Genomic DNA, 15,900 nt, shown 5'->3' with positions numbered 1-15,900 from the left:
TGGGCAGGTACCCATGGCCCTTTCCACCTCTGCCCTTCCACCTGGCCATCTGTGCTCGCACCCAGAGCTCCAGGGGCAGCTCTCTTACACTTTCCGGGCGGTAAACAAAAATGTATTTCCCAGAATGCACTAAGGAGTCAAATGCTTTTGAAAAAGAAGTTTTCTCAAGTTACGCATATGCAATCGTCTTTGTTGTCTTTTCTGTCCTCTGAGTGTGAACTAAGGACAAGCAAATGTTCCTGTGCCCTTCGTCTCGTAGCTTTGTCTTGACCGTTTGCAGTTCCCTTGCAGTCCACCATTTGCAAAATGAGGAGGGGCTCAAATGGTGGGCTGCAAGGGAACTGCAAACTGTCACTCATTCACCATTGTGGTTTATTTCTTTGTTTTGAAGTACAGAAAATATCCACCTTCTCCTATGACTTTGTAATTTAAAGAAATGTTGCCTATCTTAAAAGACAGTTTTCCCGTGATAATATGGTCAGTCATATTTGCCTTTCCATTTTGGTTGATTTCTCCCCTCTTTTTAGTAATTGTTACATTAGTTCATGATATAAAGTTTATATGATACAAAATTAATTGGCATTTTATACATTACTTTAAGGAATGTATGATTATTTCAGTTAACTTTACCTAACAGGTAGATCTTTTTTCCCCTCCTCTTCTTCTTGTGAAACCTGCAGACCATTCTTGGCGCCATGAGGGACGTGGTCAAACACAGAACTTCAATTTTCATTGCACACAGATTGTCAACAGTGGTTGATGCAGATGAAATCATTGTCTTGGACCAGGTAAGAGATTTAAGTTTAAAGTTTAGTGTTTGAAGAGCATTCATGGTTGTTACAGACACAAGCAACTTACGTATCGTTTCTAAACCAATATACAGAATTCGTGTTCTTTGAATGAGATGGAATGTGGGAGCGTTCTGTTTTTATTTTCTTCCGATAGGATATAATGCACGCCATATCCAAGAAGGAGTAAATCGGATGAACTCACTCTTTATTAAAGTACTAAAAACCAAGTTAGACCACAAAATCATTACATCTTCATATCATAGAAGCAGGTTTTACAGGATGTGTATGCGTGTGTGTGTGTGTGTGTTTAATAATTTTTCTGCATTCATTTTTGCTCTGTACAGGATCTTTGCTCAGTGTATTTTATACTTTCATTTTCTTGATATTGGCGCATATTCTTATGTCTGAAAGAAAATGATCATAAAGTGGTCATTTTCAAACATGGCCACTTTTCATTTTATCGTTTTCCTCCCGGGGAAAGGAAGACGGGGGGCAGCCCGCTTTATCTCTCCTGAGCGAATCGCCGTAAGAGTTCTGTGTAAGTGTCCTGAACGAGTCAGTGACATGCCGTGACTGGTAGATTTGGAAATTGCAATAGTTTTCCTTTCCTCCTTTCTGTAAGGAGTTCTCCCCACCCCCACCAAGACACATTATCATGAAAGTTCAGAATTTAGGATAAAGACAAGAACCTAAAAGTGAGAGGAATCGACCCTGGAAGGGGAACGGGCTGAATCGAACTAAGATCACCTAATATAGTCGAGTATGAGAAGAGTGGTATTTAGTCAGGTTTTATAATTCTGGAATAAAGTTTAGAGAGATTTACCAATAGCGACACAGAAAAGTAAGCAAATGAAAAAAAAGTGGCGGTGACTAAGACCAGGAAGAATGAAAAATTATGTGGGAAAATATGTAAAATCCTAGCGCCTACGTGGCTCACGAGGTGCACGCGTAGTTGTGATGAGGTGGCGCCGAATGTGAACTTGCAGAACGTTTGCGCTCGCACGTATGGGTGATTTAAATATTTACCGGTCACCCGAAATAGCACCTTGAATTTTTTTTCCTTTTCTGCCCTTCAAAACGAAAAATTAAACATGAAGGTTTTCTCGCTTTCAGTGACGTGGTTTACAGCACATGGAGCTGTGTAGCGTTTTGTTCACTGGTGCCGAAGAGCCCTGAGTTAGAATGTAGTCTGTATCTCAGTTATTTTGCCAGTCATGTGACCTTTCTCTTTCTCTTGTTTTTGCGTGTTAGGGCAAGGTGGCCGAACGTGGCACCCACCACGCTTTGCTCGCGCAGCCTGGCAGTATCTATTCGGAAATGTGGCACACGCAGAGCAGCCACGTGCAGGGCCTTGGTAACCCCAAGTGGCAGGCAAAGAAAGAGAGCATGTCCAAGGAGGAGGAGAGGAAGAAACTGCAGGAAGAAATCGTCAACAGTGTGAAAGGCTGTGGAAACTGTTCCTGCTAAGTCGCATGAAACCTTTTCTTTTCTTTTTTTTGACTACATGTTTGCACTGAAGCAGAATTGTTTTATTAAAAAAATCATACATTCCCATTATCTATACTCCTTTTATAAAATTTATTTGAAGAGGGGATTTGAGCTTTATATCTTTCACAATCTATTTAATGTATCTATATTTTTCCCCAAATGATTTTCTTGGTACTGCCTTGGTTCTGCTCAAATCATAATTTTTGTTACTATTTGACTGTACCCGTTTCCAGTTTTTGAGGGCTGATAGCCATTTGATATCCATAATGAGATGCATCAGATTGGTTTCCAAATTTTTGCAGTTTTTCAAACCTCCTTTATGCTGATAATCTAGACGAAAACTGTTTCTTTAAATTAAAAAGAAAAGAGGACGATGAGAGATACCTATACTCACATTCGACTAAGTATTTGCCACTATATACCTTTTTGAGGAAAAACCCTTAATTCTCATGTTAGTTATATAGATTGTTCTTCATCATCAGCCAGCATTATAACTATCATCTAGTGGTGGGAATTTTATTTTTACACCAAACGAGGTATTGCTTTTGTTTTGGGCAAAAATTTCTATATTTCTCTTTAAAGACTTCCAGACTCTGATGTCATTTGAGAGTTGCCATGCTGGCTGCGATCTGGAAAGGTTGAGAAGTCTGTGGCATTTTCCGTTTCCATCTTAAATGCAGAGAAAGAACTAAATGAGATGGTCATGCACATGTGTGCGTGCACGTGCTCACGTGTACAAAGCCACATGAACTTACAATTTATTAATGACCTTTCGGTAAATAGGAGAGGATTAGATGATCAGAACTCTAATCTGTATGGACATTTCAGAATTGCTTCATTGCAAGGTCCTCTTTTTCTTTTTCAATAGTTATATGAGTTCCTTTAAGCTCGCTGTGACAAGGAGGAGCCCGAATGAAATAAGCAAGTTTTGCCTGCTGGAAGTAATTAATAAAATGTTAATATATGTTCACTTAGACAGTGCCCCTCTTTTATAATTCGAATTTGCCTTAATTTGTTTGGTATAATCATCCAGTTTGAAAAACTGTATCTCATGACCAACCACATGACTGTCTATAATGAGATTTTATTTCTCAGAAAAGGCCGTTCAATATTTATTTTATCAGTTTATGGTTTTAATGTGTTTTAAATGATAAATTGGTATGGGTGAGACTAATCGTTTTTTCTGTTTTGTATTATCATTGGTAGGTAGATTCTAAACTCATTGGACTTGTGTGTTCAGTTTCGTTGTATAAAGGTGATTTGAGAAGTAGCTTGAAACCAGTATCTCACAGTTAGCGTGTTAATGCTGAGACACATGATCAACTGCAAACTGGGGTGGGCTTTTTTTTGAAAAAGCAAAAACAAAAAACTTTCTTACTCTGAAGTCACAGACACTACTGCTCTTCTGAAGGAAAGAGAAGCATTTCCTTCGCCTAAATCAGCTGTTACTAGAAATGTGGTTACTCTAGACAGAAGTGTTGCTTCTGTTAATTCCTCCTATACATTTCCAGTGATGCTGATGGAAAAGATTGAGCTTCGTTATCTTAACATGCAAGACTGAAGTAACCTTTAGTAATATCCATTTTGAGTGTGAACAGTGGTATTCAGATTAAGTGATTCTACAGTGTGGGAAACATTTAGTCAAAGAAGGGTTGGCATGTCTGTAGGGTGGGTCATTTCCCCACTAAGAGATTTGAAGCTCTTCTCTTTTCATATGATCGGAGGTGTTTTCTAGACTATTGTGAAATTCTGGTCGTTAACCAATAGTTTTTATAAGGGCCATAACTAAGACTTAATTTTTTTCTCTACTTCCATCATATTAAGGTAGTTCCATGCAGTGAAATAATAAGATGAATTAAAATGAAAGAAAAGCTTTCTAGGATGAGTAACTCAGAAGAAATGGTGAGAAAAGGGGCATTTATTCTAATTACAATATTACATACGCAAAAGGATAAGATGTATACATTTCTATACAGTGCTGCAACATAAATTTTTACATGTGAGATGAATAAGCTGCAGTTTTGGAATATAATATGGGCTCTGAAGATGGAGCAAGATGGTAGGGTTTTATTCCTTATATCTTGTTATTGTACAGATCAAGAAATTTACTTTCTTCCTGAGGGAATCCCAATTTACAAAAATTAAATCGAAACCAAGGTAATTTGGGATCATGAAAACTGGGCCAGATGCCTTCCTGAGGTTTTTAACATAGAAATATCTCAGTGAGCAGATGGGCTCATTTGGAAATTGAGGGTCATTTCTGAGAATCGGAAGGAAGCCTTAGCATTTGGATAAACTCAAAATGTGCATTTGCTTTTCCTCTGCATGGATTTTACATACGTTAAGGTAAATATTTTGCCTTTTCCATTGGATATTGACAAAGCTCAGTTTGTGAAGATGGCTGGTTTAAAATTTCGTTTTGGCATTAAAGACAAGATATTCAAAGATGATGTGATTCCTTGTTTCTGGATCACTTTTCCCACACCGCCAGCTCGCTCCCGTTTTTCCTAATTGCTCGACATGTCAGAGAGGAGCAACTTTGCCAGGGAACGTTTGTAATTCTCTTACCCTGCAGTTTTATCATAGGCCATTCTGTTGTGGATCAGTCGTGAAAACACTTAAATATATTTGTCATGACAACTTCCTGAAATTATAGCAAGACCCCTTCTCTCCTCACTTTGAATATATAGATTTTGAATGTAAATGGTATATTGAGTGACAATATTAAGTCAAATAAGCTGGTTAAAACTGATTAGTTAAGACAAAATGACTCAGCAAGATAGGCCCTTTATGACAGTTTTATTGTTATGGCAATCTGTGCAGATAATCAGTACTAAATAAACAATACATCTTTGTGACTAGCAATGAGTGTCCCATTGAAGCAAGTCTTTTCTTGCAGTGCGTACGGAGAACTGACACTTTGTCATTCACACACTCAGACACTCTGAGAGTGTGGCCTTGGAGCTTTAAGCACAAGGTGAACACTTGGAATTGTCTCAGAGAGAAAGTAATCGCTTGCAGAGCTTAAAATATGGATAAAATGGTAGCAGATTATACTGCTTTCACTTAGCATTCAGCCGTCGTATTTTGGATGGCCAGTCAGTGAAAGGCAACTTTCTGTTGCCCCTGGTTTTTCATTTCTAATGATTGGGAAGGAAATCGTTGCAGTGGAGAAATGTCTTGACTGCGAACTGTGCATTAAACTTGCATTTTGACTGGCCGGAGGGAGTTGGAAATGAAGTACCTGTTCTAATTCCAAACAGGTCAGGTCAGTTTTGGGTTTAAAGTGGCAGCGGATTTCCATGTTTCATGATCTCACACAGCTATGGCAGGACATTTCACCGATGGCTTTCTGTTCAACTTAGACTTCATAAAATAGGATTTTAGAATTAAGAGGAATTTAGAAGTCCTGTGATACCATTTTGTCATTCTCCAAATGCGGACGCTGAACGTCAGAGGAAGTCACTGAGGCCAGGTTGGCAGGAAAGCCCTGCTTCCTGGCGCACTGCGCGTTTCTCAGTTTGCTGGACCATATTCCCGCTCGGAAGTTACATTCAGGACACACCGCTGACCCTCGAACAGCACGATCGGGTGTAAGGTGATGCACAGTGTTCGAACCGGTGTTGTTCAGGGGTCAGCTGTGTATCGGAGAGTGAGGCTCCCAGACTGGTGAACTCAGAGCTCCGTGATCCCCTGTGCAACAAAAGAGCAGCTTAAGTCTAAAAGTTAGCTGTTTAAAAACAATCATTTAGTCTCTAGAAATTGTGGCTTACTGAAGGTTGAAGTTTTCAGTTGAGGAGAAAACTGAAAATGCCAGGGGCTGCCAGCACGCCGCGCCCACCCTGCAGCGCCACGTCCCTGGTGCAGACTCTAGGGGTGACGCTGTGCGATGAGGACAGAGTCCCACAGCTCTGCCTAGGGACTGACTTCGTTTGGAACAGACCGTGGCCAACCCCATCTCTAAGGACATCGTCGAAAACAGTGGAGACCTTGGCAGAGAGCAGTTAGGAGTCACAGAGAGGCACCGGGAGGCAGCCTGAAGGAGCCCTCATGGGGGCTCTGTCATCTCCGGAGTCTGAAAAGCCACTTCGCACAGTCAGAGCAGAACGTGCGACAGGCTTAAGAGCGTTTCCCAATTCATGCGCACCCATCAACACAGGGCACAGGTTCGGCTAGCAAGAGAAACTTGGCCGAACACTGGGCAATAAGTGGTTCTGACCCAAAGGCGACTGACTCCTGGAAACACAGGCTTTAAATTAAAGTTGGCCATCTGGACAACGATGCGTCTGTCTAAGGCTATGTCCTCTCAGAACATAGAAGTAACCTCCAAGCAACTGGTCCCTGGCTGAACGTCAGTCAAATGGAAACTCCCCGAACTATGTTAGCAGCATCCAAGCACAGGCATCCAATGGCAAAGAGTAAAATAAAAATCTTACTGACCAATAAGCACCTTATGCTGACCCAGGGTAGGCAGCTAGAATAAGAGACATCATCAGGCTTCACACTTGAGGAGAAATAAACAACCAAGGAAACAATGACCCCCAGAAGATGAGGATCATTATCCAAAGTTGTTACAAGATTCCACGTAGTGTCCAGTTTAGAACAAAAAATTATAAGACATCCCAAGAAACATGAAAGTGTTACGCATACACAGGCCCCCAGTGGTAGATGTAGCAGAGAAAGATTTATCATTAAGAAATAGAAATTATTTTTAAGAGAACCAAATGGAAATTCTGGAGTTGAGAAGTATCATAACTGAAATGAGAAATTTACTAGAGGAGCTTAATAGTATACTTCAGCTAGCTGAAGAATCAGTGAACTCGAAGATAGTTCAATAGAGATTATGTAGTCCGGAGAAGAGAGAAAAATAAAAACAACCTCAGAAGAATGTGGGACATCATTTAGGATACCACCATATATATAATGGGAGTACCAGAGAAGAGGAAACGAGCAGGAAAAAAAAACAGATGGACAGAAACATCTAAATTTGATGAAAAACATTAATCTACATATCAAAAAACCTCAGCAAACACCAAATAGGTTCGACACAGAGCTCACATCCAGACACATCGTAGTCAAATTTTAAAAGTTAAAGATGAGAAAATCACGAAAGCAACAGGAAAAAAATGACTCGTCACATACAGTGAAACCCCAATATGATTTACAGGTAGTTTCGTCAGGAATGATGAGAGCTAGAAAACAGAAGGATGATATCTTCAAATTGCTGAAATTAAAACAAAAAACAAGAAACAAAAAAGCTGTCAACTAAGAATATTAGATTCAAAAGTATTATTTAGAAATGTAGGAGAAATAACGGTGTTACCAGATAACAAAAAGAAAATTAATTGCTAGTAGGCCTGTATTATAAGAAATACAAAGGAAATTCTTCAGGCAGAAAGCAAGTGACACTAGACAGTAATTCAGATTCATATGAAAAAACGGCACCCATAAAGCACTCATGTAGGTACTTATAAAAGACAGTATAATTGCATGTTTCTTCTTTTTCTCTTAGGGGACTTAAGAACCTAAAAACTTCTCAAGTTGACTGAGAAAGCAACCACATGAAACAATATGTGTATTATTCTTTTGTCAGGGGTAGCAACACAGGTGTCTTGTAGTAAGGAAATTATACCAGATATCTAGAATCTACAAGAAGTAAAAAGAGCCAGAAATGGTATATAAGATGGTTAATATAACAAACTACAAATACACACCCGCTCTCTTGGAGGTTTTAAACAATATAAGATCATATAAGCTAATAATTATAGCTATACTGTATATTGTTGAGTTAATAACATGTAATATGTATAATGATAGTACAAAGAGGTGGGATGGGAAGGAGCGATATAGAAGTAAAGTTTCTGTATTTCACTGGAACTAATAAGTGTAAATACGAAGTAAATTCTAATAAGTTTGGATATATATTGTAAGCCCTGGAACAATCATTAAGAAAATAACTAAAAATTATACTTCAAACATTAAAGAGATCAAGTGTTACACTGGAACCTACCTACGTAATAGAAAAGAAGGCAATAAAGGAGAAAGAGAAAAAAAGACGTGAGGTATAGAAAAAAATTGGAAGATCTATACCCAGTGATATCAATAATATCATTAAATGCTAAATTATAAAATGTTAAAAGGCAGAGATTGTCACATTGAATTAAAAAGATCAAGATCCATCAGATAGTGCTATCTGTAGGAGTACTTCATATTCAAAGATACAAGTATGTTGAAAATAAAAGGATGGGGAAAATTACACACACACACACACACACACACACACACACACACACCATGCAAGTACCAATCAGAAAAGAGTTGGAGTACGTATGCTAATATAACAAAATTAAAACAAATGTTACAAAAGAGAAAAAGGGACATTTCATAATGGTTAAAGATTCAATCTGTCAGGAGGATGTAACAATTTTAAACATGCAAATAAGAACCAGTCAAAATAGATGAAACGAAAACCGACAGAACCGAAGGGGAAAATAAGCAATTCAGCAGTAATGGTGGGAGATTTCAAGGACCCACATTCAATAATGGATAGAACAATGAGGCAGGGTAGACCGTATGCTGAGTCATAAAAGAAGTCTCAATAAATTTTAAAAGACTGAAATCATACAAAGAATATCCTCTGACCACAATAACAATATCATAAATCAGTAGAGGAGGAAAAGTTGGGGACATAAGAAGGAAATTAAAAAACACACTTTAAATATGGGCCAAAGAAGAGAAACTAGAAAATACTTTGAGACAAATGTATGAGATGCAGCTAAAGTTGTCAATAGAGGGGAGTTTACAGCTCTAAATGCCTAAATTTCCAAAGAAGGGACATTTCAAATCAAAAACCTCACCTGCCTTGACAAAATAGAAAAAGAAAAGCAAAAGGAAAGAAAGCCTAAATTAGTGAAGTAGAGAATATAAAATCAACAGAGAAAATTGACAAAACCAGAAGTTGGTTCTTTGGAAAGATGAATAAAATCTTAACCAGGGTGACCACTAACAAAACAGTAAAGACTTAAATTAGTAAAGTCAAGAATGAAAGAGAGGATATCACTACCAATCTTACAGAAGTAATAAAGACTGTAAAAGACTATGAAAAACTGTATGCCAACAATTTGGATAACTTAGGTGAAATGGACAAATTCTTAGGAAGATACAAACTACCAAAACTGACTTAAATAGGAAACCTAAATTCCAGTCCTGGCTCTGATATTTGTTGTTGAGGGACCTTGGAGGGATGACTTCGCTGCACACTCGGGGTAATGTCTCTCCCTGTACCTCACAGGAATCATGTAAGAGAGTAAGAATGTATGTGAAAACATACTGAGTTCCTTAACATAAAAAGTCGAGCACCATAGCTAGACGTAAGAAGAAAGTTATCTGTTTTCTGATCCAAAGTGCCCCATTTCCATACCACACATTTTGAGAGCTGTTAAAGTGTAATGTTTAATGCATGTTACAAGCTATGGACCCTGCCAAAAAAATCAGGTGGTCCAACGTAAAAACAAATGTGGGTTATTTCTTACCTCTACTAAGGCACCAGCCACCCTTCCAGTTGGTTACTCAGGCTTCTCTCCTGTTCTTTTTCTAATCTCCTGGACAGCGGAGAGCATTTTGTCCACCTTTGTAACTCCCACAACATCTAATAAGGCCCTTGCTTATGGCTCAGTAAATGTGTATTAAAATACACTCATTGCGACATTGGCATAGAGTTCCTCACCTTTTAATTCTTGTAATAGCCTTGCGAGTGGCCTCTTTACGTCCAATGAACAAATAAGGCTCTGAATTAGTTTTCCATTCCTGTGCTTCTCTTCCCAGCTTGTTCTCCCTATTCCTCTGCACATTTAGGAGGTCATCAGACTTTATTATCATATATTAAACTGAGAAGCTGTTGTAAAACATTTGGCCTTTGTAGCAAAAAAGAAAAGTCTTCTGTGTGCAGATGTGAGATGTAAGTTTCAAGGGAAACTCCCAAAGCAGCATTTTGTATCAGATATATGAATGATTCACAAAACTCCTTACTTTATTTTGTTTAAAGTCAGATGTGTCTCTCCAGTCTCTTACAGATGTCTTCAGAATCCCTCCAAAAACAGTATTTTGTTCAAATTTTATTACTTTACCCTGGCTCATTCATTCAAACAACAGATATTTGCTCCTAGAATATCTCCCGTGGTCTTCATCCTCTTGCTCTTATTACCTTACCTAAAACACCCACCCCCATTCGTTATTTTCAAATGGAGGTTTCGATGTCCTAAGGGGTCTGTACCTTTACCTTTATCTTCCTTCCAGGCCATTAATCTCCCATACCCCAATGCTATCAGCATTATCTTCCTAAAACATGTCTAAACTTGATGTGACCTCTTCATGAAATCCTAATTCCTCAGGCTTACGTTAAAAACCCTCCACATTTTTTACTTTTCCCTGTTGCCCTTGTTGAAGTTATTCTTGGCGTGCTCTAGTCCCTTGTCTCACGAGGGTTTATCCATTCTTCATAGAAGGCCCTTAAAATCATCCTTCAAAAAACTTACTGATCGGCCGGAGGAGACGAGAATGAGGGTGAGATGGAGCCAAAGCGAAGTATGCAACAGGCTTTATTAGGATCCGCGGGCGAGGTTCTCTGGTCCCGCGGGAAGGGGCCAGGGAAGTCACGCGTGCCTGGGGTATAGGCGCGGTTTTTAAAGGTTTTGGCCCAGGATGTCGGAGGGGTCACAGGGCGGGGACTTCTCTGTTTGACTGATCCCGCCCCCCGGGAAGCCTCTGCTGTAACTTTGGTCGAGAGCCGTCGGCCATCTAAGGTATTGAGCCACCTTCCCGCTGGCGTAATGGCGCCGTGAGCAACCGAACATTCCCGACTCCTTAAGATAGGAAAAGGGACGTCGGTGTCATCTGGCTGCTTCCTGCCGAGGAGGGTCGGCGTAGGTGGGGCATCTTAAGGAGCCGGGGTGTCTGCGTCACCCGGTTGGGGAACAGGCTGGCAGGGGCCAAGTGGCTGGAGCAGCATTTGGTGGACAGTGACTCTGATATCGCACGAAACCGCGTCGTTAGGAACTCTATAAAACATGGAGCTAAGAGGAGAAGGATGCAGATCCTTAGCAGAGGGCCCAGGAAGGGGGCGAGGAGGGAGAACATAGAAGAGCGCCACCACGAGGTGGCGTCCTTAGCAGATTTTTGTTGAAGTTCTGCGCTCAGTTTGTGCAGGGCAGCTACCCGGGCTTCAACTACGCCTGATTCGTTGACATAGTAGCAGCACTCTTCCTTGAGGAACAGGCAGGTCCCCCCTTTTTCGGCCGTGAGGAGGTCTAGGGCCCGGCGGTTTTGGAGAGTTACCTGGGCAAGTGAGGTGATCTGTCTCTGGAGAGAGGCAAGGGATTCTGCAGAGGCACCTATAGCGAGCTGGAGGCGGTGGGTGAGGTCTCAGGTTTGGGTTATGGACTTAGCAAGGGCCCTGGCACTGAGGCCCGTGGCAACGAGTGAAGCCATTAGGGACATTCCAGCAATAACGGGTAAGAAGACGGCGCGCTTCCGTCGGGAGGGTGTGATAGAGGTTTCTTCAGGTGGAAAAGACGATCCATGAATGGCAAGGAGCTGTAGCTCGGCTGGGGAGTAAATAGTAAGCTGTGGTATGGGGGTCACCGGGAGGCAGAGTGGGGTTGGTAAGGGAGTGGATTTTTAGAGATGGTCCCATTACAGCAGACATAAGTTCCAGGGGGGCTGTAGAAGGGCTTATCGGGGGTATGGGAGACGTAGAGCCGCACTGGACGGAGGACATGTAGTTGAAAAAGCAAACAGGGGTGGTGTCTAGGTGTTGCGTGTAAAGGTCTCCCCCCTCCGTAGGAAGGGGGAGAGATTCCGGTCTGCAGGAACTGCCGGGAAGCTGGCGGAGCGGCGCAGTGGTGAGCGCGGCGGGGTGTCCGCGGGCCGCGCAGACGGAGCAGGTGGTAAGGTCGGAATGCCAGGAGAAGGCTCGGGAAGGCGGTAGGGCGGAGGAGAGCCGAGGAGTTCGGGGAGGTCGTGTTCCAAGGAGGGATCAATAGGCGGCTTGGGAGATGGGGATGAAGAGGAGGCAGTGGGGGGTGTGGGACTTGGGAAACAGGGGGAGCAGTTGGGGGAGCGGGCCAGGAGGATTTGGAGGGTGGAACAGGGGGAGCAAAGGTCTGGACGGGAGCGCAGATCCCAAAAAGCCTGTACATACGGAACTTGGGAATCTTTCGAGTTCAATTTACAGAAATTTTCTAGGTTGTTAAGGACCTGGTAGTCAAATGTGCCCGTGGGAGGCCAGTGGGAGCTATTGGGCAGGTTCTATTGTGGCCAGGCCACTCGGGACAGAAAGAGCAGTTTTTTCTTTTTTAAGGCGGACAAAGTTGGCCAGGAGGCACCCCAGGGGTGTCTTAGGGTCTGGTTTAGAGTCGGCATTGCTCATGGTCAGTCCCTCCCTTTGTCAGAATTAAAAGGGATCTAGCCTCGCCCTTGGAGTTGGGGGGCTGGGAGGACCGTCCCCGTCCCAACCCAAGACCCGGCGGTGGGGGCGGCGCTAGGCGCGGCCACGGCCAGGGCTAGGCCCCCCGAGGAGGAAGGGGAGGCAGAGGGCAGACAGGGAAGAGAACTTACTCACGGGCAGCCGAGCAACTGGGGTCCAGAGAGAACTAGTCGAGACTGGTCCGGGGCAGGGTAGCCGCCCATCAGACAGGCGGCTAAAAACCCCTCCCAGGTTTCGGCACCAAATGATCGGCCGGAGGAGACGAGAATGAGGGTGAGATGGAGCCAAAGCGAAGTATAAAACAGGCTTTATTAGGATCCGCGGGCGAAGTTCACCAGTCCCAAGGGAAGGAGCCAGGGAAGTCGCATGTGCCGGGGTATAAGTGCGGTTTTTAAAGGCCTTGGCCCAGGATGTCGCTGGGGTCATGGGGCGGGGACTTTTCCGTTTGGCTGATCTCGGGATGTCCGAGGGGTCACAGGGTGGGGACTTCTCTGTTTGGCTGATCCCGCCCCCCCCCCAAGCCTCAGCTGTAACTTTGGGCGAGAGCCGTCGGCCATCTAAGGCATTGAGCCACCTTCCCGCTGGCGTAATGGCGCCGCGAGCAACCGAACACTTACGTTTCTATGTTCAGTTTAATTTCTTCTCTTCTTACCCCATACTCCCTTCACACTTAGGACTTGTTGTGGATGTATTTGTGTTATACCCCTCTTTATTAAGCTTCTTAAGAAATGTCCTCGTTTCTGATTCGTCCACAGCACCACTCAGCACAATACTTTGCACCTAATATAAGTGCTATCATTCAGTAAATGTCGAATAAAATTTGGATGAAGGATAAGTTTGTACTACCAGTCTAGTAGGTCTCGGTCATTAATACTGAGTTTTTCTTGCTGAAAATGATTCTCTGCTAAGCAGATGGATAACACTTGCTGTCCCTCCCCCTTTTGGGAAGGTGAAAGGGCATAAAATATTCTGAGAGAGAATTATTAAAGTCATTAGGTTCCCGGACAAGAAAAAGCTAAAGCAGTTCATTAGCACAAAACCAGTATTACAGGAAATGTTGGAGGGCCTTCTTTAAGAAAGAGAACAAATTAAAAGTACAAATAATAAAATGGCAATAATATACTGGTAGAGCCAGCCAGCTAAAGTCGATCAGCACCTGAAAGAGGGGGGCGAAGCCTAAGAAAAAAGAAGACAGGAAAGAACTTTCGGGAGGGCATACAGTCACTGCTGCAGCCCCGAGTTTACGCTTCCTTGAACCATTGTTAAGCAGTCTCAGCAGCTGCTCCATGGCTATCAGCTACGTGACTTCTTCAGTGTCTCTTAATGGCTCCCATCATGTCTCAAAATGGCTCCCAACAATATACCTATCAATAATTTCTTTAAATGAATTAAATGCTTCAATCAAAAGTCACAGGGCGGCTGAATGGGTAAGAAAACAAGATCGTTACACATGCTGCCTACATGAGACTCTTCAGATCAGAAGATACATAGACTGAAAGGAAAGGGATGAAAAAAGACATTTCGTGAAAATAGAAATGGAAAAAAAGCTGGGGTAGCGATGCTTAGACCAGACAAAATAGAATTTAAAACAAAGGCTATAAGGAGACAAAGACATTTTGTATACAATAAGATATGGGAATAACCTAAGTGTCCGCCAACAGATGATTGCATAAAGAAGCTGTGGTAAATATATACAGTGGAATATTACTCTGCCATAAGAGAGTGAAGTCTTTACCTCTGTAACGACACGTATAGACCCAGAGGGTATTATGCTAAGTGAAATGAGTTAGAGAAGGACAAGTACTGTATAATCTCATTTTATATGTGGAATCTAAACAGCAAAATCAACAAAACTTATAGATACAGAGAGGTCATCAGATGGGAGGGCGAAGGGGGCTGGGTGAAAGGGGGGAGGGATTAAGAAGTGCAAATTGGTCACAGCGCAGGGAGTATAGTCAATAACATTGTAATAACTACGTGTGGCGTCAGCTGTATACTGGACTTATCGGGGTGATCATAAGATACATGAATGTCTAATCACTGTTGTACACCTGAAACTAATATAATATTGTGTGTCATCTGGGATTGAAAAAAAATGTAGAAGTCATTACGCATATATGGGACTCTAAAGAGTCAGTGTTTTGTTTATTACTAAAGTATAGAATTTTAACAATATCTCGTCAGTGTTTCCTGGTCCTAGCAAATGTGTCGTGATATGCTGAGCTGTGCTTTATCCATATCTCCAGTTATTCTCACAGACAGGAATAAGCTTATTTATGGACTTTGCAGGATTAACTTCTTATCACCTTATCACTCAGCATTTCAATTTCCTCAGCAGGAAGGTGCCCAGTTCCTACTTACTTCACCTGAGTTATTATTCTAAAAGTTTACATTCATGGACTTCTTTTCCCTCTCTTCTAGAATCAAGCAGCCCATCGGCAAGCACCCATGACTGGATAACACTGCAAGTTTAGAAACATACATTCAATGGGTATCAATTAAGTACTTATGAAATGTCCATTCCCACTGTAGGTAATGGGAGATTACAGTGCTGGATAAGATAGACATAACTTCTGCCCTCATGAAGTTTACATTCACGATCAAGGTGGCAGTGTAGGTAAAGGCTGTGCTCACCTCCCACAACCATGTCAAAATTACAACTAAACTACAGAACAGCCAACACTGAGAATGGCCTGAAGTCTAGCTGAACAGAAGTCCTTTAAGTCAGGATATAAAGAAGCAGCCATGTTGAGACAGGTAGGAGGGGCAGAGACATGAAACTGGCAGTTCCCACACCTGTGGTGCAGTGATTAAGAAATGGAAGGGATATTGTATATAACATTGCAGTGAACACTTTTCAAATTAGTGCTTTGGATTTCTTCAGATACATACCCAGAAGTGGAATTGCTGGGTCATGAGGTGCTTCTACTTTTAATTTTTGAGGACCCTTCAAACTTTTCCATGGTGGTCATACCAATTTTCAATCCCACCAACAGTGTATGGAGGTTCCCTTTTCTCTGCATCCTTGCCAACACTGCTGTTTGCTGATTCATTGATGATAGCCATTCTGACAGGTGTGAGGTGATATCTCTTTGTGGCCCTAATTTGTGTTTCTCCAAGGATTAGGGATGTTGAGCA

At 42.0% G+C, this 15,900-nt stretch overlaps 1 protein-coding gene across 1 annotated transcript in view; it reads left to right on the top strand.

Annotated features, from left to right (window-relative positions):
* ABCB7 (ATP binding cassette subfamily B member 7) overlaps nucleotides 1-2,342 on the top strand; it is a 51,749-nt gene extending 49,407 nt beyond the window's left edge. The window contains exons 15-16 of the mRNA XM_016130737.2: nucleotides 681-788; nucleotides 2,043-2,342. Of these exons, the coding sequence (XP_015986223.1) occupies nucleotides 681-788; nucleotides 2,043-2,258 (324 nt within the window). The 3' untranslated portion in view covers nucleotides 2,259-2,342. The remainder of the gene's footprint in view (nucleotides 1-680; nucleotides 789-2,042) is intronic.
* The last annotated feature ends 13,558 nt before the right edge of the window (nucleotides 2,343-15,900 follow it).

The sequence above is a fragment of the Rousettus aegyptiacus genome, unplaced genomic scaffold (genome assembly GCF_014176215.1).
Source record: "Rousettus aegyptiacus isolate mRouAeg1 unplaced genomic scaffold, mRouAeg1.p scaffold_m13_p_9, whole genome shotgun sequence".
NCBI classification, from domain to species: domain Eukaryota; kingdom Metazoa; phylum Chordata; class Mammalia; order Chiroptera; family Pteropodidae; genus Rousettus; species Rousettus aegyptiacus.
Note: the sequence above shows the minus strand (reverse complement) of the source record. Positions and strands in the feature narration are given on the sequence as shown.